At 38.1% G+C, this 23,152-nt stretch overlaps 1 protein-coding gene across 2 annotated transcripts in view; it reads right to left on the reverse strand.

The window, feature by feature from the left end:
- EBAG9 (estrogen receptor binding site associated antigen 9) overlaps positions 1–20,014 on the reverse strand; it is a 34,848-nt gene extending 14,834 nt beyond the window's left edge. The window contains exons 1-5 of one of the 2 annotated variants that reach the window (XM_049854013.1): positions 19,803–20,014; positions 6,958–7,055; positions 4,076–4,154; positions 2,943–3,101; positions 1,169–1,276 (exon numbers count right to left, since the gene is read on the reverse strand). In XM_049854013.1, coding sequence (XP_049709970.1) covers positions 1,169–1,276; positions 2,943–3,101; positions 4,076–4,154; positions 6,958–7,040 — 429 coding nt within the window. In that variant the 5' untranslated portion in view covers positions 7,041–7,055; positions 19,803–20,014. Of the gene's footprint in view, positions 1–1,168; positions 1,277–2,942; positions 3,102–4,075; positions 4,155–6,957; positions 7,056–19,264; positions 19,705–19,802 lie in introns of those variants that run through there. The other variant, XM_049854012.1, reaches the window with a different exon arrangement.
- Between the last annotated feature and the right edge of the window lie 3,138 nt (positions 20,015–23,152).

Raw genomic sequence — 23,152 nt, forward strand, 5'->3', positions numbered from 1 at the left:
CAAAGTTGTAATTATATATTTATGTGTGTGATCATTTATCTAACAGTGTATCTCCCCCAGTAGAATGTATCCTTCTGAGACAGGAACCCTGCCTGTTTTTTCTCATCACTGAATTACTAGCATCTAGGATGGGGCCTGAGATTAGTAGGAATAAGTTTTGATCAATGAATTAAAAACATACATAAGCTTAGGTCCCAAGGGGAGGGAGGCTCAGAAGCCCTTGTGCAGTTTACACAAACAAATAAGATTAGAAAATAGATGTGGTGGTTTGAAAATATGTCCACATACTTTCACTTAGATCATGAGGAAACTCAAGCAGCCCTAAGAAGAGGTCCATAGCAAGGAACTGAGGCTTCATGCAAACAACCAGGATTAATTTGCCAGGTTTGTGAGTCACCTATGAAATGAGTCCTCCAGCCCTAGTTAAGCCTTCAAATGACTACAGAGCCAGTCAATGACTTGTCATCTGCAAACTCATAAGAAACCCCAGAACTGTAACTACCCAGTTAAGTCTCCCTTAGATTCCTGATCCACAGAATCTGTATGAGATAACAAGTGTTTATTGTCATCTTAAGGCACTAAGTCGAGGTTGTTATCCAACAATGGGTAACAAATACATGCAATCAATCACTCAAAGCATGCTTAAGCACCACCCCCACACAGTAAGTCTGAGGTGAGGTTTGAACATTTGTGTTTTTAAAAAGCTCCAAAGGTGATTCCCATACGCTCTCAGGGTTGGTAACGACAGTCATCTATTTTACTCACTACCTTTATCCTTAAAAAGGTACATGTAAGTCAAACCCATTTTAAGTCAAATGATACTCTAAATGTAAATATACTCCAGCAGAGAAACAATCCATAACTCACCTAAAAAACCCTGCTATTAAGATGAAGTTTGCCATTTTAGTGTTACTTTCTTTAAAGTCCAGATTTTTAAATAACATTTTATCTCTATCTTTGATGTGTTCATTGGAACTCTGATCTTAGTACCGGAATAATTTATAATCTTATAAAAAACAGCACTGTTAAAAACTCCACCTTACTTTGCCTCAAACTGCTATACCTGTTTCAAGGTCACAGAAATAAAAATACTATGTTCATTTAGATTTTCCCCCCATTCTTTAAACAAAAAACCAAGCCTTTCCGTAGATACCATTAACATACTTACAGATTGATGGATAAAAGGCATATCTTGTGTAGCTGCTAACCTACTAGAGAAACCTGTGCTATCATCTGGGGTGCCAAAATTTAATGGTTCTCTCTTCTTAATAACGATCTGAAAAATTGAAACAGAATTACAGGGTTATTTTACACATCCCTGCAGAAGGGCTTAAAATGAAGAGCAACAGGCTTCTGCCCCGTATCTCCTCACAGCCAGCTCTACTTCCCCAGAAGTAGCCACTCATAATTTCATCTGTTTGGGTTGCTTCTAGTGCTTGATAAAAAAAAAAATATATATCACATATATACATAATATGCTCATATTGCTATTTCTTGATTTACCAATCAGAGACATTGTCCATTGACTTCACACTATGGGAAATGAGGATTTATTTCATATTACCCATCTCCCTCTTGTCACTCTTTCAAACATGTTATTCCATTCTACCTTGCCAGTCACTCTGCTTTTTAAAAAAACAAACAAAACCACACACACACACACACATACACACACTTAAAGGTCCATTTCTTGTTCAAACATAAAAAATGTTGCTTATAAATATACTTTATAAACAAGAACATTATTTATTACACATTTCCTAAAATGGTTCCTCACCCTCTTCTACCTCTCAGCCAGTTTCAGCTGTACATTTACTTGTACATTGTCAAGGTTGGTAATATTTACATTCTGTAATCATAATTGTCTTTTCTGAGTTATCCAAATGTCTCAATGCTGAAAAGCATTAAGTTGTATTTTTAAAGGAGTCTTAAAATGAAGTTTTGTGGACATGGATTGCTGCTCTTGATAGAAACCTAGTTAATTACAGTAATATCTTATTAAAGTAATTTATATGAAAAAATGTTTTTAAGCTAAAATACATCAAACAAACGTATTCTATTACTACTGGTCTGAAAGAATTAATGCATTCACACATATCCCACATACTTAGGGAGCTGGTTATATTTTTGACAGGATATGATACACAGTCTTATTTAATGCAGTGACTAAAAGTGTTTTAAGTTCTGGGAAAAGCAGGAAAAGAAAGAAAGAAGATAAGAATTTATAAAAAAAAAATAAAGGTGAAATATAATTTTTCTTAGTATGTAACTGAATTTGTGTGACAACTGCCTGGGAATTTTGGTATTCTTTACGTAACTATTTAGTTTTACGTTATACATTTTAAAAGAAGACAGGTAGACCACATTTTAAGTAATATTAGCTTACAAAATGCTTTGGTCAATTGCTTATATATTCTTTGATTAAAAAAAATAATGCACATGTACTGTTTTACAAAAAGAAAGGAAAATATCCAGCCATTGAGCTTTTTCCAGTAATTTCCTGCATCTCTACATGATCATCCATATTCAATGCAGAAGGGATTAAATAAAGTAAGGATGACTAACACAAACCCCTAAGGGTAAGATCTCAGAGCCCTGCCATCAGTTTTATAATGGTTACAAACAATGAAAACTACTTGTCCATTTGTAGCCCTTATTAAACTGTGATTGAAGGCTATAACTGTAGCGCTCATTCAGCTTAGCTGCCACAGCAGAGAATGGAGTCTAGAATCTGACATAAAATAGAGTTTCAATAATGCTCAGATGTAACTTCACAAACTTCGGGAATATAACTTACTACGTCTATGGCTAGGTCACTTGAATGTATATGTACAATTCTCTAACATGACAGAACAACAACAAATACTAATTATACTGTCTAATTTTAAGTTTAGGATTTAGAATATTAGCTTCACGGCCAAAAGCACACATCTTCAACGTACTTTCTGGGTTTTCCTTATAGTTGGTGTCATGTCCTTAAAATAGTCAGGTTCCAGTTGTTCCAAAGCATTCTGTTGCGTTGACACATTCCCATTCCCTCCTTCAATCTTTATACTTGTGGGTGCATCTTCATCCCAAGATGTCCACTCTTCAACATCTGTCTAAATTTAATTGATCAACATTGTCAGGGACAAAACAACTTAATTAGTCTCTCATTAATAATTTATTAGAAAAAGGGACTTTTTAAAAGAGGTTTTCTAACTTTTGATCCATGGTGAAATATACATTTTTATATCACACACGGAAACACACAAATTCGATAAAAAGTTAAAAAAAAATACTTTTACTATGAGACAGGCATTCTGATATACTTCACCCATTCTATTTTATCCATTAAAAAAACAAAACAAAAGCAAATACTTCAAAAACTGAACTAGCATTAGAACTACAGCCCTCAGGAGGAGGACTGGAATTGTGACCTACTGTTTTTTCACTCAAATAACGCACACCTTCTGTTTGTTTGCCAACTGTGCCCTCCCCCCACGAGGTATTTTCATAAGCAGCACAGCTGCTTACGTAGAAGGCACGCATTATTTGCATAAAAATACAGTAACCCTAACTGGGTTGACTGCCCAATAAAACAAAAATTATTAATATTCTCTGTGATTTATTTTTTCAGTCTTGAAACATAATATTCAAAATGTTCATATTACAATCCAAAATTATCTGTCATTCAGAGAACAAAAAAAACCAACTCACGTGGAAAAAGGCAACCAATAGATGCCAACCCCAAGATAACATAAATGTTGGAATTATCTAGCAAAGACTTTAAAAGAGCTATGAGTCGGAATTGACTCGAAGGCACTGGGTAATGGGTGGGTTTGGTATTATGAAAATATTCCAATAAGCAATAGCAAACACTGTAGAAATCAATGGGAAAAACAGAAAATCTCAACAAAAAAAGTGAAAGATAAAATGAAAAACCAAATGGAACTTTTAGAAATGAAAACTACAATAACAAAAAGAACAAATCTCAACCTTGACCACCGAATTAATTTCATGATCCACTAATGGGCTGCAAGTCAGTTTGAAAAATAACGTTCTGAAGCACTTATTCAGCCTTTAAAAGGATTACCTGCTTAGGAACTGATGAGTAATCAACTGTAGTTGGCAAAGTTATTTGGTCACCACTTAACTTCCGTCCTCTGCCAGATCTGAAACAAAAGTAAAAAAAATTATTTCAGGAACTTTCAAAACAAGCATAGGGGAAAAACATCACACAGTAATCTGAGCCTTATAAGATCTTTCTTAATTTTAAATTACTTAACAATTAACAATTGCTCATTAAGATATGATGAAAAGACACGAAACACAGATCTTCTGATCCATGATATCTCCATCAGGACAACACAGCTGCTTTTTTCCTTAGGACTCAGAACTACAGAAAAACTCAACACCAAAAAAAAAAAAAAAAAGCAAAGTGGTTTCAAATCCAGCCCCTTCGGGTACTGTAGGTTCTATATGTGAGGCTCTGGGCCACCTATGCTGGTTTAACCAGGGTGACTTGATTTTTATCTATTTTACATATTGAGTTTCTGTGTAAGATTAATTTTACACTATTAAAAAGTTTGAAAATGACTGAGCTGAATGAAACTGTGACTGATGTAAGTTTTAAGAATTAGTAGGAAATTTACTATGTTAAACAGCATAGGTATTATAACACAGTGGTTAGGAGCATGGGCTGTGGAATCTGTATAATTCATGGTTTTCAATTCTACCTCTACTAATTGTGAGTCTAGTCAGAATCACCTAACTTCTCAGTCTTGGTGTCCTCATTTATAAAATGTAGATATTCAGTCTACTTGTACAGGGTTGCTTTGGAGATTTAAGTGACATGACATATTTAAAGTACCTAAGGCAGTGCCTGGCATGTAACAAAATACTCAAAAAATCGTAGATATTATAAATTACTAGTCATTTGTTTTACTTCAAATAATCTATAATGAATCTACTTAAGAATTAATTGGTAAAATCTGCTATTTTTACTAGAAGATTAGCAGTCAATATTTGTTTAAAGGATGAATAGAAAAGTAATATAATCTACTCTTGAATTTATGATATAATGCTAGTATTTTGGAACACATGATAGATTCCTCCTGACACCTAACAAACTTATCCTAATAAACAGTTTGTTTCATTTAAAATTGAATGTACAACCAATCCTAAATATATTTACATTGACAATATTTATAGCGTCAAGAGAAATTGCTTTAATTTTTTAAATGAAATGCAATTTCTTATTCTAAAAGTAATCTATATTCATTGTTAACAAAAATACTACAAAGTACATACACAAAAAGGAAAAAAAAAACCCTATAATTTATCATCACTGTTAACACAACTGCTTCTTTTAACTTCCTGCCCTCTGGAATACCATTCTTATCCTGTTTATTTAGTGAATTTCTGGCTATTCTTCCTCATTCTCTGTTGATTTGTACTTAGTTTACTGTTTCTTCTGTACTCCAAATCCTGTCCACCTCCTGAGTGACTTTAACAGTCAACCACCTAAGCTTTCCCTTTCTTGCTTGATCCTGCCACCTCCACTGATCATCTCCATTGTATTTCATCCACTCATTTCATTGTCATAACCCCCTTTCTTTAAAATCCCAGATCACTGCACCTCTAACAATAAATTCAGTGCCACTCAATCCTCAAAGTTTAGCAGCCATCAATGGCCACTTACCTAGAGATTCTGTTTCCCAGCCTCCCTTGCAGCTAGGTGGCTCTGGACAATAGACTATAAACAGAACTATTGTATGCAACTTCTACATCATCCCTTCTAAACAGAGAGCTGATTGTCCTCAACTCTCTCTTTTACTCTAACCTACCTTTAGAGTCAGTAATTTTTTCACAGCACCCCTAGGCCAAAAGAAATACCTAGCAGTTCCATTGATTACAGTCAGGCCCAAACAACTTCAGAGTTATTTCTGTCCTAACCACTTAGTAACCATTTGAAAAAATAATACACATAAATTAAAAGGTACTATCTTTATTTCATTCTTAAATAATCACAATTACTTCCTCTTGGTGTGTATGCCTGTTGGGCAACTGTATAACTTCCCAACCCTGAAATCAGACTGGACACTGCCACCCTCATTTCCTGTTCCACATTTATTTTGGCACAGTACTTGCTTTTAATTATAGCAATCGCTAAAAACCTAGCTTTGCTAAGATACAATGTCACTAAAAGTACAAGTTAACAAAAAGTTATCTCAAACATTCCTGAACACGATCAAAAGGAACGTTGCACAGTCAACTCTTCCAAGTGTGAACTATCTTCAGCTAGTAGTTTGGACAGTGTCCAACAGATGCTGACTATCACTACCAGTGTTCTGCTGGAAATTTAAAAATGTCCTGTGGCCCCTCTATGAGTCTGCTTTATCACAGGGCACCTCTACACACAGTTTAGGAACTATAGCTCCAGGGTATGATAGTGTTGCAAGGCAAAAGCAATTTGAATCTTTGGGTGACCTACTGAAGCAAAACAACTTACCAGGCTTTGGACTACCTGCACACTCTGGAATATTATTTAAGAGACATAAAACATCTATTTTGTCTGGGGTTTCTCTGTTAAAGTTTTTTTTAATATAAAAATAACATTCATATTGTAGCATATAAAGAAATACCTATGCCTAGTTCCACCTAACCACCTTAAAATTTTCTGATAATAAAACAATTATGTACATAAAAGTCCTGTAATGATTATAATAATGAAGTTGGTTTACTTATAGCATGCTATTTTAATGGGAGATGTAAGAACTTGAAAGAACTGAACCTCTACCTTCCAGATTTCTCCCCCAAAAAATATGAAATAGTAGGAAATAATGAATGAATATCAACTACGATCAAGATATTTAGCTTAAATATAATATAATCTGTCCTGCCTTTTTGTACTTGCAAAGGTATCTAAAACCAGGAGGAGGTGAACAGGTCAGTGGGAACATAAAACGTGCTTACCTGCATATTAATCTCTTTAGGAATGAGAATACTGTTGCTAGGCAGGTAAAAACCTTAAATAACCGGAATTGTGTGATGGCCATGGTGGGAAACAAAATCTGTGGAAAAAGGTACAAAAATAAATACATTGAGTTTCTTTCATAAGTCATGCTCCTGTTCTGAAGTTGAACAGTTCAATTATGTACTAAGAAAAGTTGATTGATATATTTTTATTTTTCTCTAAAGACTACAAATAACACAGTAAATTTTAAAATTAAAATATAAATCATAATAACAATTTGCTTAGGACATCAACAAAACATGGGCACCAATTGTCCAAAGCAAAGACCCACAGATGTCAAGCAGACAAAACACAAGAAAAGTGAGCATCACAGTGGAAGGGTACTGGCAGGGCACTAAATGATACCAGCTCCACTGCATAAGAATGTGCCAGCCAGAAATAAAGTATGCACAGGATCACAAGGGCACCCGTGCGGAAGTTTGTTTAAGCTATGAGGCCCCTACCACTTCAATACCTTCATTGACATCTGTCTCCTACCGTCCTTTCCCATGTAATTGAAACTCCTTATCTGGGTGAGTCTCTTGGGAGTACACTATTTCTTCCTAACAAACGAGAGGTAGGGGTAGACTGGAAACCCTGGTGGCATAGTGGTTAAGTGCTACGGCTACTAACCAAATGGTCAGCAGGTCAAATCCGCCAGGCACTCCTTGGAAACTCTATGGGACAGTTCTACTCTGTCCTATAGGGTTGCTATGAGTTGGAATCGACTCGATGGCACTGGGTTTAGGGGTAGACTGTCCTGGAGTCTAACTCTTGCTACATTCACGCAATATACCACTGGATCCAATATGAGCAGTTACTGGGCAGATGGATTATATCATGATATTAATATATATATTACATTAATAGATAACAGGTATTTTTTTTTATCAGCAACTCGAGCCAGGAGGGCCAACAATGCTCTTTGCCTTGATACAAACACAAGGGTATGCTCTTGCACATGTAGTAAACAACCAGTGGGAACACCAGTCCCAGATGATGCACAGAAGTGAGGAAACCCGAATAATTGCAATGAATTCGATCAGGTTACTTTTCAACTATAAAAATTTATGTACAGTTATATCCTAAGTTTTGTAAACAATATAACTTTAAAATATGTTTGGCATACATGCCAACGTAATCTAGCATACATTTAATGTAATACTAATGGGTAATAAATTTTCCTTTTTATTGTGCTTTAAGTGAAAGTTACAGCTCAAGTTAGTTTCTCATACAAAAATTTATACACATATTGTTATGTGACCCTAGCTGCCCTCCCTATAATGTGACAGCACACTCCTCCTTTCCCCCCTAGACTTCCTGTGTCCATTCAACCAGCTCCTGTCCCTTTCTGCCTTCTCATCTTGCCTCCAGACAGGAGCTGCCCATTTAGTCTCTTGTATCTACTTGAGCTAAGAAGCACACTCTTCATGGGTATCATTTTATGTCTTTTAGTCCAGTCTAATCTTTGTCTGAAGAGTTGGCTTCAGGAATGGTTTTAGTTTTGGGCTAACAGATTCCAGAGGCCAAGTCTTCCAGGGTCCCTCCAGTCTCAGTCAGACCATTAAGTCTGGTCTTTTTACTAGAATTTAAGTTCTGCGCCCCACTTTTCTCCTGCTCTGTCAGGTACAATCTGTTGTGTTCCCTGTCAGGGCGGTCATTGGTGGTAGCCGGGCACCATCTAGTTCTTCTGGTCTCAGGCTAATACAGCCTCTGGTTTATGTGGCCCCGTCTGTCTCCTGGGCTCGTATTTCCTTGTGTCTTTGGTGTTCTTCATTCTTCTTTGCTCCAGATGGGCTGGGACCAATTGATTCATTTTAGATAGCCGCTTGCTAGCTTTTAAGACCCACTCACCAAATGCCACTCACCAAAATGGGATGCAGAACATTTTCTTAATAAACTTTGTTATACTAATTGAACTAGATGCCCCCTGAAACCATGGTCCCCAGACCCCTGCCCCTGCTACTCTGTCCCTCGAGTGTTTGGGTTTATTCAGGAAACTCCTTAGTTTTTGGTTTAGTCCAGTTGTGCTGACTTCCCCTGTATTGTGTGTTGTCCTTCCCTTTACTTAAGATAATAATTGTCTACTATCTAGTTAGTAAATACCCTTTCCCCTCCCTCCCCACCCTCATAACCATCAAAGAATGTTTTCTTCTGTGTTTAAACCTTTTCTTGAGCTCTTGTAATAGTGGCCTCATATGATACTTGTCCTTTTGTGATTAATTTCACTCAGCATAATAATACCTTCCAGATTCATCCACTACCATGGGTAATAATTTAATGCTAACATAGCAAATGTTCAAAAAATATTGGAAATATTAATATTTACTTAACACAAAAAGTTTCAATTTATGTATCAAGTGAGTTTTGTTTTTTATTGTTTTGTTGCACCGGACACAGATATTATTCTATATACACTTACACAAGATTACTAGGCACATGAAAAATGATGCAAAATTCAATATTTATGGTGAAAAATATGTTTCTGTTTTGCAACAATGATTGTGTTTCAAGATTCATCTTCCAAGAAAGCAACAAAGGGTGTTTATCAGAACATTATGTTTATATTTTATCAGAATATTTACATATCTCCATGTAAGAAAATGGAACAGTTACTCAAGGAAATAAAATGTTTAGATAATAAAAATTATATAAATGTATTTTATTTTCCATTTTCCTTCATGGCATTATAAAGGCACGCAACAGAAAATTTTAGAACATTATGAATATGCCATTTTCACACCATGTGTTGCACAATCACTCAAAATTTTGTAGGATGCAGTGCAGTAGACTGTTGTCTGGAGGCAGTTGATTTTTTTTTCCTACTGTTCAGTTACTCTATACATTTTTTGCCACCTATACTCACTGATTGGTAGTTCTTAAAAATATTTAGGCAATGATCAAGTATTAAACTGTCTTTCCAGTACATGTTGGGAAGCAGATGTAGCAACAAGTGCAATTCTGGAATTGTACACTCAGATTCTAGATGTCTTAGAAAATATTGAAGACCACGCACAAAAAGGAGATACCAAAAGAGAAGCTGAAAACATCTCCACAAATAAAATGCAAACACTAGGGTACTAGAGTATGTATTTATGTGGGTTATGTGGAATAATATATTGCAGCATTTCCATCGAACGAATCAAGCTCTCCAAGATTCAGAAGTAAATTTAAAGACATGCACAGATCTCTGCCAGTCATTAACAGGGTATTTACATACCTGAAGAGAAGACTTTAACAATTTTGAAAACACAAATATTGCCAAATACTGATTATCAAGCAGTTCACCATTGCAGAAGCATTAGAAAGAAACAAGTAAATGACTGACATGCTCCAGAAGTACTGAGATCAATTTTGCGTAACCACTTACTACACGTACATCATCGACATACTTGAATCCTGCATGAAAAGGAGGGCTAAAGTCTATGAAGTTTTTTCAAATACATTTTTTCTTAAACAATGTGGATATATCTGATGAAGAAGTATGAAGGCATCCAAAAAATTAGTGCAGACTTATTCCAACGACTTAAATACAAACCTTTACAGAAAAGTTTGACAATTTCATTCTGACATGAAAACTAAGTTCATGGATTTAGGAAAGACAAATTTTACTCATGTAGGCATGTATGATTCCTTAACAAAAGATAAAATACAATGCATATTTCCCAATGTTGAAATTGCTTTACATATATTCCTAACTTTAATGATCACAAACGGCACAAAAGAATGCTCATTTTCATCCCTAAAGAGACTCAAAAACCCTCAGCACACAACCAAGACTCAAGACTCAATTCATCCTCCTTATTATGTGTGAAAGTAGACACTGCTCAGCAGCTGAACTGTAATGAAATCACTGAAGAACTTGTAACAGCAAATAGAGAGAATGTTTTTAATTTTAACATGTTAGAGATTAAAGATATACCTAAAAATATAGTAATTTCTTGTAGTATTTATTTTATGATCATTATATTTTCTCTTATGACATCTTCTCATTTGTTCATTGATAATTACAGCATTTATTATGAAACAAGCATCAAAACTGAAGTATGAGACGTTTAAAGCAAAACTGGTCAAAGTCGATTTTGCATTGTGGGAGAGCAACAGAATTTCACACTGATTGTTGAAACAACTAAGTTTATTGATTTTTTTCGTTGTTGTAGAATAACTAGAATATTCTTTTTGTAGAAAATGTGGAATACAGCAAAAATCACAGTACCCTACACATCCACTGAAAATTTTATAATCCAGTTCATATCATTAAGCTAAAATAGTATACGCCACTTTTGCACTCAGTCGCTAAGATCAGAGTCATGATTAAAAAGAAGTTACATCATGGATAGCTGAGACACACACTCACACACGTATGTTATCATTAGGTGCCATCGAGTCAGTTCCAACTCATAACGACCCTGTGTACGAAGAACAAAACACTGCCCAGTTCCACGCCATCCTCAAAACTGTTAAGCTTGGGCCCATTGTTGCAACCACTGTGTCAATCCACCTCATTGAGGGTCTTCCTCTTTTTTGTCCACCATCTATCTACTCTACCAGCATGATGTCCTTCTCCAGGGACTGATCCCTCTTGATAACATGTCCAAAGTACATGAGACAAAGTCTCACCATCCTTGTTTCTAAGCAGCATCCTGCCTGTACTTCTTCCAAGACAGATTTGTTTGTTCTTTTGGCAGTCCATAGTATATTCAACATTCTTTGGCAATACCATAATGCAAAGGCATCATTTCTTCTTTGGTCTCATTCATCTTCCAGCTTTCACATGCATATGAAAAAAAAAACAAAAACCATGCATATGAGGCGACTGAAAACACCATGGCTTGATCAGGCACACCTTAGCTCTCAAAGTGACATCTTTGCTTTTAAATACTTTAAAGAGTCCTTTCGCAGCAGATTTGCCCAATACAAATAGTCATTTCATTTCTTGATTGCTGCTTCCATAGGTGTTGATTGTGGATACAAGTAAAATGAAATCTTTGACAACAAAAATATATTCTCCCTTTATTATAATGTTGCTTATTGGTCCAATTGTGAGGATTTTTGTTTTTTTATGTTGAAGTATAATCCATACCGAAGGCTGTAGTCTGTGATCTTCATCAGTAAGTGCTTCAAGTACTCTTCACTTTCTGCAAGGAAGGTTGTGTCACTGCATACCACAGGTTGTTAATGAGTCTCCCTAAAATCCTGATGCCCCATTCTTCTTCATATAGTCCAGCTTCTAGGATTATTTCCTCAGCATACAGATTGAATAAGTACAGTAAAAGGATACAACCTTGATGTGCACCTTCTGACTTTAAACCATGCAGTATCCCCTTTGTTCAAATGACTGCCTCTTGATCTATGTACAAGTTCCTCATAAGCACAATTATTCATTGTCCAGCTTTCACATGCATATGAGGTGACTGAAAATACCGCTTGGGTCAGATGCACCTTAGTTCTCAAAGTGACATCTTTGCCTTTTAACACTCTAAAGCAAACAGTCAACAACAAAGAGGTCTTTTGCAGCACGTGAAAGCTGGACAATGAATAATGAAGCCCAAAGAATTGACACCTTTGAATTATGGTGTTGACGAAGAATAGTGAATATACCATGGACTGCCAAAAGAACAAAGAAATCCGTCTTGGAAGAGGTACAGGCAGAAAGCTGCTTAGAAGCAAGGATGGTAAGAATACGTCTCGCGTACTTTGGACATGCCATCAGGAGGGATCAGTACCTGGAGAAGGACATCATGCTTGGGTAAAACAGAGGGTCAAAGAAAAAGACCCTAAACATGATGGACTTACACACTGGCTGCAACAATGGGCTCAAGCATAACAATGATTGTGAAGATGGCGCAGGAATGGGCACTGTTTCGTTCTGTCGTACATGGGGTCGCTATGAGTTGGAACCAACTCAAGAGCACCTAACAACAAAAACAAAGAGGTCTTTTGCAGATTTGCCCAATGCAATGCATTGTTGATTTCTTGACTGCTGCTTCCATGGGTGTTGATTGTGGATCCAAGTAAAATGAAATCCTTGACAGCTTCAATATTTTCTCCCTTTATCATTATGTTACTTATTGGTCCAGTTGTGAGGATTTTTGTTTTATGTTGAGGTGTAATCCATACTGAAGGATGTAGTTTTTAATCTTCATCAGTAAGTGCTTCAAGTCATCTTCACTTTCAGCAAGTAACGTTGTATCATATCCATATCACAGTTAATGAGTCTTCCTCCACTTATGATGCCAAGTTCTTCTTCATATAGTCCAGCTTCTTGGATTATTTGCTCAGCATACACACTGAATAAGTATGGCGAAAGAATACAACCTTGACACACATCTTTTCTAACTTTAAACCATGCAGTGTCCCCTTGTTCTGTTCAAATAACTGCCTCTTGATCTATGCACAGGTTTCTCATAAACACAATTAAGTGTTCTGGAATTCCCATTCTTCACAATATTATCCATAATGTATTATGATCTATACAGTTGAACGGCTTTGCATAGTCAATAAACACAGGTAAACACCTTTCTGATAGTCTCTGATTTCAGCCATGATCCATTTGACATCAGCAATGATATCCCTTGGTCCATGTTCTCTTCTGAACCTGGCTTGAATTTCCCGCAGTTCCCTGCTGTAACCGGTTGCACATGAGCAACTGATGGTCTGTTCCGCAGTTGGCCCTTGACCTTCTTCTCACCGATGGTACTGACCTTTTCCATCATCTCTTTCCACAGATGTAGTTGATTTGATTCCTGTGGTCCACGTGGAGAGGTCCCCATGTACAAGAACAAAAAACCAACCCCGATGCCTTCGAGTCCATTTCAACTCACAGTGACCCTATAGGATAGAACAGAACTGCCCCATACAGTTTCCAAAGAGAGCCTTGTGGATTCTAACTGCTGACATTTGGTTAGCAGCCTTAGCACTTAACCACTACGCCACCAGGGTTTCCTCCCCGTGTATAGTCATTGCTTATGTTGTTAAAAAAAAAAAGAAAAAAAGTATTTGCAATGAAGCTGTTGGTCTTATAAAATTCTACCTTGCAATCTCTGGTGTTTCTATCACCGAGGCCATATTTTCCAACTACCAATCTTTCTACTTTGTTTCCAACTTTTGCATTCCAATCACCAGTAATTATCAATGCATGTTAACTGCATGTTTAATCATTTTCAGACTGTAACCAAAAAAAACAAACCCGTTGTTGTCGAGTAGATTCCAACTCATAGAGACCCTGTAGGACAGGGTAGAACTGTCCCATAGGGTTTGATCTAACAAGCTTTTGGTTAGTAGCTGCAGTTCTTAACCACTATGCCACCGGAGTTTCCTTTCAGACTGTAGAAGTTGATAAAAACCTTCAATTTCTTCATCTTTGGCCTTAGTGGTTGGTGTATAAATTGAATAACAGTCACATTAACTGGTCTCCCTTGTAGGCATACGGGTATTATCCTATCACTGACAGCAAATGTACTTCAGGATAGACCTTGAAATGTTCTTTTTGATGATGAATGGAACCACATTCCTCTTCAATTTGTCATTCCTGGCATAGCAGACCATATGACCGTATGATTCAAAATGGCCAATACCAATCCATTTCAACTCATGAATGCCTAGGGTATTGATGCTTATGTGTTCCATTTAAATTTTTGATGACTTCCAATTTTCCTAGACTTGTACTTTGTACATTCCAAGTACCCATTATTAATGGATGTTTGCAGCTGTTTTTTCTCATTTTGAGTCCTGCCACATCAGCAGATGAAAGTCTCAAAAGCTTGACTTCATCCACATCATTAAGGTCAACTCTTCTTTGAGAAGGCAGCTCTTCCCCAGTCATATTTTGAGTGCCCTCCAATCTGAGGGGCTCATCTTCCGGCACTATATCGGACAATGTTCTGTTGCTATTCATGTTTTCACTGGCCAATTTTTTCAGAAGTAGACTGGCAGGTTCTTCTTCCTAGTCTATCTTAGTCTGAAAGCTCTGCTGAAACCTGTCCACCAAGGTGGACCCTGCTAGTATTTGAAATACTGGTGGCAAAGCTTCCAATATCATAGCAACATGCAGGTCATCACAGTATAATAAGCTGACAGATACGTGGTGCGCTCCTTTATAAAGCCACTACTGCTGGTCCCTTCTAAAAATGGGCAAAACACACGGCTAGTCCCTTTCTATTTCTAGCATTTGAAAGGGCATGTAGACTCTTATGGGTATAGTAACAGAGTTCTAAAATGTTCCCTAACAATAAAAATGCAACAACTTTGACTCCTCCTTTCTCCCTTACCCTCTTACATCTAAAGTGCCAAAAAGCCTTTTTTTTATTTCCATAATACTACCTATATTCTTGCCTATTTCTACTGAAATCTCCCTAACAGAAGCCTTTATTACCTCTTGGCTAGACTATTGCAACGTCTTAACTCTAGTATCTTCTCTTATTGCACTTATATTTTCTATTTTGTACTATGCTGTTAGTTGCCACTGAGTCAATTCTGACTCATGGTGACCACACACATGCACCAGTACTGCTTCACAGAGTTTTCAAGGCTGTAATCTTTTGGAACCAGATCTCCAGGCTTGTTTTCCAAGATGCTCTGGATGGGATGGAATCACCAATCTTTTGGCTAGTAGTAGAGTGCTTAATCTTTTGCACCACCGAGGAACTCCACTGTATACTATCCAAAAGCCAAACCCGTTGCTGTGAAGTCGATTCTGACTCATAGCAACCCTACAGGACAGAGGAGAACTGCCCCATAGGGTTTCCAAGGACTGGCTGGTGGATTCGAACTGCTAACCTTTTTTGGTTAGCAGCCAAGCTCTTAACCACTGCGCCACCATATTTCTATGTACCTTATCTGCCCTGCTCAATCCTTTAAAGGATCTTGTTCACCTGGCACTTCTGATTATCATTTGCAAAGACAGACATCAATAAAAGGTTCATATACTTCATTATAAGCAGAAAGATCTGAACACTTAAGATGATGAATAAAAGCTTCATTTTAAAGCTGACTGGTCAAGAATAAAACTCTTGACCAAAAGAAGAGAAAAGCAAATTTCCCTAAATAAAAATTTAGAATAAATTTTTAAAAAGTTATTTAAAAAATTTTTTTTAGAAAAGAGACTGTAAAGCATGTGCCATCGAGAAAAGGAGACAGAACTGAGGAAATACTCTCAAACCAAAATCACGCTCGTTGCCGTCAATTCTGACTCATAGCAACCCTACAGCCACAGAGTAGAACTGCCCCATAGGGTTTCCAAAGTGTACCTAGTGGATTCGAACTGCCGACCTTTTGGTTAGCAGCTGTAGCACTTAACCACTACATCACCGGGGTTTCTGAGGAAGTACTCTAGGAGGATGTTTTAAAGGGAAAAGAAGATTACAGTATTTAATATTTGGGCTGGGATGAGTGGCCACAGGATAAATGAATAAAGAGTTGAGAATAAATGTCATTTTAGAGGCTTGGTAACCACAGCCATGACCTTCCCACTAATAATACTGGTGTAGTTGCTCAATAAGTACCTGTCAACTTGAATGATTTCAGTGATAACTGGAAATAAAGTTTAAAGTTTTTTTCCAACAGAAAATCAGTTAGAAAGTGGGACTATTACTGATTCCAGAATAGAACTTCCTCCCAAGCAATTAAGAATATTCTCGTTCTGTGGAAAATTTACTTTTGTGATTAGAAGAGGGGAACTAATATTCATAGACAACCTACTATGTGCTAAGCACTATCTATTAGCTCACTTACCCATAAAACCATTTTATGAGGTAGATATTATCATCTTTATTTTATAGAAGGAAAAAAAAAAAAAACTAAAGTGCAGAGAGTAAGCATATTTTCACATGCTGCCACACCCAATGACCTGGATTCAAACCTAGGTTTATTTAATTCAAAAGATAAGAATACCTCACTAATAATTACTAACATTCTTAGTAATTCAGTAGTGATATAATTTTTAAGGTAAATTTTCCAACCAGTTGTATTAAATGGGAAAAATGAAATCAGCTGACTATCAAGCAATACTTTTGACTTTATCATTATACTGCTTTGCAGGAATAATCTTAGGGGTCTATATTACTTAATATTTCAATTCAATTTAATGAATACATATTTTGCCTCATTAACATCCTGAGATATGCAGATGACATAACCTTGTTTGCCAACTACTTCAAGCACTTAGTGAAGAAGGTCAAAGACTACAGCTTTCAATATGAATTACAAATGAAGAGGAAGAAAACAAAAATCCTCACAACTGGACCAATAAAACAATATGATAAATGAGAAAAAACTGAAGTTGTCAATGATTTCATTCTACTTAGATCAACAATGTTCATGGAAGTAGCAGTCAAAAAACCAAATCACGTATTGTATTGGGTAAATTTGCTACAAAAGATTTCCATTGAGTTTTAAAAAGCAAAGATGTCACTTTGATAATTAAGGTGTGCTTGAGCCAAGCTATTTTTTTTTTTTTTTTGAGCCAAGCTATGGTCTTTTCAATTACCTCATATACATGTGAAAACTGGACAATGAAAAAGGAAGGCAGAATTGATGCTTTAGATTGTGGTACTGGCAAACAATATTGAATATATTGTAGACTGCCAGAAGAACGTATCAATCTTAGAAGAAATACAATCAGAATGCTACTCCGAAGCGAGGATGGGGAGACTTTGGCTTGGTTACCTTGGACACGTCATCAGGAAAGATCAATCACTAGAAAAGGACATAATGGCTGGTAAAGCTGAGGGTCAGCTAAAATGGGGGAAACCCTCAATGAGATAGATTGACACAACAGCCACAACAGTGGCCTCAAACATAGCAAAGATCAGGAAGATGGCATAGGAGCCAGCAACATTTCATTCTATTATACATAAGTCACCATGGGTCAGAGCCAGCTTGAGGGCAACTAACAACAAATATAACAGACACTATCTTACCTGCTGGGAAACACTATTGACCCAGTACAGAAAGGTCACGTGTTCTCAGCTCAATTGTCATAAGCTTGCCCACACACTAACTCCTTAGTCCAGGTACTAAGAAGGCAAGGCCCCATCCATCTTCCCCAGTTTCGCATTTCGAGATCTCAGCCAATGACAGGCACATACTAGGGACTCAAGTGCTTGCTGAGTGAAGAAAAATTAACATTCCCTGAGCACTTAATATGTGCAAGACAGTTCTAGCTGATGTGTGTTCTAGCACCCCACTGGAATCCTACAGATAACCAGAAGAGTTTCACTATATTCCCATTTAACAGATGAAGCTGACAGCGAGGTGCCGAGATTCACCTATGCAGGATTTAAAAAGCCTGAGTCCAAAGCCCGGGCTATGATTATCTACATCCTGGTTGAAAAACCTTTTAATTTTATATCCACTGCTTCAGTGTGGTTTTTGAAATGTCCTCTAAATCAACAATTTGATAAGTATGTATCTAAAGCTATTGTGCATATTGGTTGCTTCAAAATACTTTCAGAACAGAACAATGCTAACACAATCAAATCTTAAAAATTAAAATTTCCTTAAAAATTTCTAGGAAATTACAAAAACTTGAGCCATAGCAGTAGCAAAAGCTCAGAATCGTGAAGCAAACTTGTCCCAAAGACTTTTGAAGAAATGACATCTCTAGGAAATTAATATGCTACAAGTAAAAAAAAAAGTTCACCTAAAATTAAAATATTCAGCATTAGAAACTGATTAAATATATCTTTCCTCTTTATAATTCCTGTAAACTGCTCGTAAGATCCTTTCAGTACATCCACTGTATCACAATTCATTAACCAAGCCAAGCCAATATCCATGTGGTACACGCTCAAGTACATCGTCTAAGACTGATACATTCTTCGGGCACAAACTTCCCAGAGTGTATTTCTAAATTTTTTAAATACCAAATTTTGAAATAACATATGATCAGTAACTCGTTGCAGTCGAGTCGACAGTCCCATATACACTCAAATTAACTTTGTAACTCTGAATTAACTTAAGGAATGTCACAAAGCTTCACAAATAAAATCTACTTGAACTCGCTTAAATTTGAAAAGCTAAGGTTCATCAGCACCAAGAGAGAAGGTAAACCAGGAGTGGTGTGTGAGAACCAGCAGTAAAAGCAAACATTCTGCACTCTGTCAACTAAAAGGCAGGCCCTCAACTAAGTGACACCACTGGAACTCATTAAAAAAAAAAAAAAGGTTTCCTGAATGACTCAAAAGGAAAAGGAAAGGAGTTTCATAACTAAAACACTGTAACTTCAGACTACCCATCAAACAGAGGGAAAAAAAAACCAAATCATACCCACTGTACAGATGAGAGAAAAACGACGCGAGCGTTTTCAGGTTACACAATCCGATGCCATGCGCACGGCGTTAGGCGACACGCTCTAGTCTAGTGTGGTTGCTGGTGGGTGCCGGGTGGGCTGAGATTTTGATTTTGGAAAATTCTGAATTGGGAAGTGCGGGGCCTCTAAAGGGTGCGTTCGAAGGGCCGGCAAATTTTCCTGCTGGGGGCAGATCTGGGGACGAGGTCCTCCAGGCCAGCGCCCCGCAGGCCTGCCTCCCCACGTGTGAGCGCAGCATGGCGAGGGCTGCACACCGGGCCCGGCTCCCGGTCGCCGCTCTCTCACCTCAGAGGTCACCCTGACCCGGAAACAGTACCCCAGAGTGGCGGTCAGGGCCCGGTGCAGGGGCGAAAAGGAAGGTGGGAGAGTGGGAAGTGTGGAGCAAGGAGAAGGGATGACGGGGTAAAGGGCAGATGACACTTCAAAGACAGGAGTCGGGGTGGGGGTGGGGGTCGGGAAGTCCCTCCCCGGCGCGCGCGGGCCGCAAACACTCACCTGCCCCTCCCCCTCCCCGCCCTCCCGGCGGAGGCTCCGAGCTGCCGCGGGCCGCGCGCACACTCAACGCGCGTGCGCGCGCTGCCGGTCGCTTCCTCGAGATCGCGCTCTGCCCGTTCAGTCCCAGCACCGCTCATTCAAAGCCGGGCGCGCGCTCCTTCGCAGCCGCCGTTGCCGCCGCGCAGCTGCCATAGCCACCTCCTCCTCGGGAAACCCTCCCTAGGCCCCGCCCCCGTCACCTCCTCCTTGAAGGCGGTTCTCGGTTGTCTCCGGGCCCTCGCTTCCGCACCCCGCCCCAGGGCCTGTCTGACTCAGAAGGCGCCAGGCTGCGGGTCCGGCGTCGGGGCTGAGAACCAATGAGCGCTGGGGGGCGGGGAGAGCGGCGGCAGGCCCGGCGGTGGCGGGGCCCGGGTCTCTGGTAGCTTTTGTGGCTGTTGCTGGCTGTAGGAGATTTTTAGTCTTGGAGTCTTGGGCTCCTGCCGAGTTGCCCTAGTTTCTATGCGAAGTATTTACCTCTTCAGTCCTTTCTATTCCACCCACAGGACTCCTCTACTAGATGGGACCTAGAAAAGCAAAACTTAGATTGCAGAACTGAGGGAGCCTCGGCTGTCTCGGGGATTTAGACGTGCTTTTTTTACGCCAGGTCCTAATCGTTCCTCCACCTGAGGGGTGCGAGATGCCTCCTCCGAGAAATTTTTTATTGAATGTTCTTTAACTGGCAGTTAAAAAGTGGCACTTGCCCACGTCTCCGTATTTTCTCTTCTCTTAGAGCCTGGGTAGCCATGCTCCCAAATTAAGTTTTCTTCTTTTCGATAGTTCTCCCCTTTTTTTTTTTCTTTTCTCTTGATAGTCTGATTCGTTCCTTCTTGTGTATGCTATTAAAAAGCTTGGGTCCTCTGCTCTTGTGTTTGAGAGACCTTCAATAAAACATCTGCTCCACTGTTGCAAAGCAATTGATGAAAAGAGGGAGGGGTTTGTATGATCAAAGGTTGAAAGCAGTTAATGTAAATTGTTCCCAAACCAGCCTTTTTCTGCTTAAGCCTTTTCTTTGACAACAACAAAGAACCTTTGTTCTTCCACCCTGATACCGAAAAAACCAAACCTGCTGCTGTCGAGTGGCTTCTGACTCATAGCGACCTATAGGACAGAGTAGAACTGCCCCATACGGTTTCCAAGGAGGCCCGGATTTGAACTGCTTACCTTTTGGTTAGCACCCGTAGCTCTTAACTACTATCTACCAGGGTTTCCTCCACCCTGATAAAAACCACCCTGATATAGCACCTAATTACCCACTTCACTTCCTTGCACTCTCCCATCTGCACTGCATTTCTATTAGTAATTTAATCTGTTATCCCCAAAAGGATAAGAAACTAAGTTTTTATGACTCTTGCTTTGGAATGGTTCTGTGTAACCTTGAATTAATTATTTAATGTCTTGAAACCTCGGTCTCCTCACCAGTACAATGGCCATGATAATAGGGACTATTTCATGGAATAGGTAATGTCCACAGCAGAGCTAAGTACACAGAAAGCATTCTTAGATAATAGCTGGTCCTGCGGCCACTGCAACTACTACTACTGCAGCGTCGTCGCTCCCAGTAACACCTCTCGAAGTCCAGTAAATCCCCTACGGTTCCTTAAACACCCCCCTCTGACATTAATCTCTTCTAATGCCGAAACCAAAACCCACTGCCTTCGAGTCGATTCCGAATTCCAATAATCTGTTAAATAGTTTGCATCCTGACATAAACATACTTTCAAAAATAGCTTTTCTCCTAAGAGACCTTTAATTTTGCTTCAGATTATTTATTTATTATGCTCCTATGATCGTTTTCATTATTCATCAGGTTTCTTTATTAAATTTGTCATTTCAAAACAAAATAATTAGTGAATGCTTGCATCTCAATACATTAACAAAAACAATCAAGACTGATAAAGATTGCAACTTTAAATTGTACTCTAAAAAAATACCTATAAAAGAATATTATGGAATCATTTTTACACTAGTTATTCAACAGTAGCTCTATGATTGGAAATTATAAGTGGCAACGATTTGGGATATTGCTGGGGAACCACCTTTTAAAGAGTATGCAATTTTAATCCCTGTCTCCCAAGGTGTGTGTGGGATGGGGGGGTGTGCACCAAATATCAAGTGGGAGGGACATAATGGATAACCCTAGTATGAGAGTTTCTTTCTGAATTGGCTCTATTCCATGGGGTATAGTTACTTCTGCCTGCTCTGTGTCCAAATCATTTTGCCCTTTTTAAGGCTTCTGGTCTGCTTCTGTCTCACCTCCAGCTTGATTTATTCACAGTATCAGTTTCCAGCCCACCACTTACTTTACTGGTTCAAAGTTTGTATAAGCTTTGTCGTTTGGAGTTCCCTAGCTGGGTCAGGACAGACCTTGCAAACAGCACAGTGCTTCTAGATCCCTCCAACCCAATTCCCTGGCTTTTCACCAAAGAGTGGGTTTTCCCTCAAGCACAATTTTAGACCTGCTGTTCCGACTTGTAGTTTAACAGCTTTTTATTAATGAGCAGCTGTTCATGGTGGAATACAGATCATAAAGTCACATTTGTTTCTTGATCAAGCAAAATAAAGCCTTGCAGCTCATAGTGTGACAGTTTTGAACAGATGCATTAAAAAGTAAAGGATTATCTGATGATGATTTGAATGAATTGTTTTATTGATGTTTTGACTCCAGAATATTGCTTGCTTTCAAAACAATAATTTTAAAATACTGGAAAGTTATAAGTTTTTTTTTTTTTTTTAATATCCATAATCAACATTTCATAGTTAGGGTTAGAGAAACCAAAAAGACTGAAGCAGCTTTTATATTTCTTTTCTATTAAGAGAGAATTGATTTTCCATGAAACATTTAAATGAATATTTTCCATCATAATAATTACTGTAACATATCTTCAATTAGTAAGTTTTATTGCTAAATACAGAAAGACCCAAAATTTAAGAAGAATTTAGAGTTAATCAAGTCCCTTCACAAGGGGACTGGGTAGGAAATGGAGAAAAATAATCCATGTCTTTCACTAGAAATAGATTGAAATGAGAAGATGGGGTGAACTCTTCACTTCTGAGTCCAGCGTGAAGGTCAGCAATATAATACTTCTTGGCTAACGTCCATGTTGTTATCAGAGCTATAATCATAGTCAGCTATATTTTGGGTTAAGTAGACGTGATCTGAGCTGACCTGGAAATCTAAGGCCATTTATTATTTCTACGGGCAAATGTGTTGAGACTCACAAAATTAACATAAAGCAATAGTTTGTAACATGACCTATCTTGTATTTAAGTTGAAAACTTAAAAATAAAACAACACTGAACTGATAATGGAC

This window comes from Elephas maximus, chromosome 15, assembly GCF_024166365.1.
Source record: "Elephas maximus indicus isolate mEleMax1 chromosome 15, mEleMax1 primary haplotype, whole genome shotgun sequence".
In the NCBI taxonomy this organism is placed as follows: Eukaryota; Metazoa; Chordata; class Mammalia; order Proboscidea; family Elephantidae; genus Elephas; species Elephas maximus.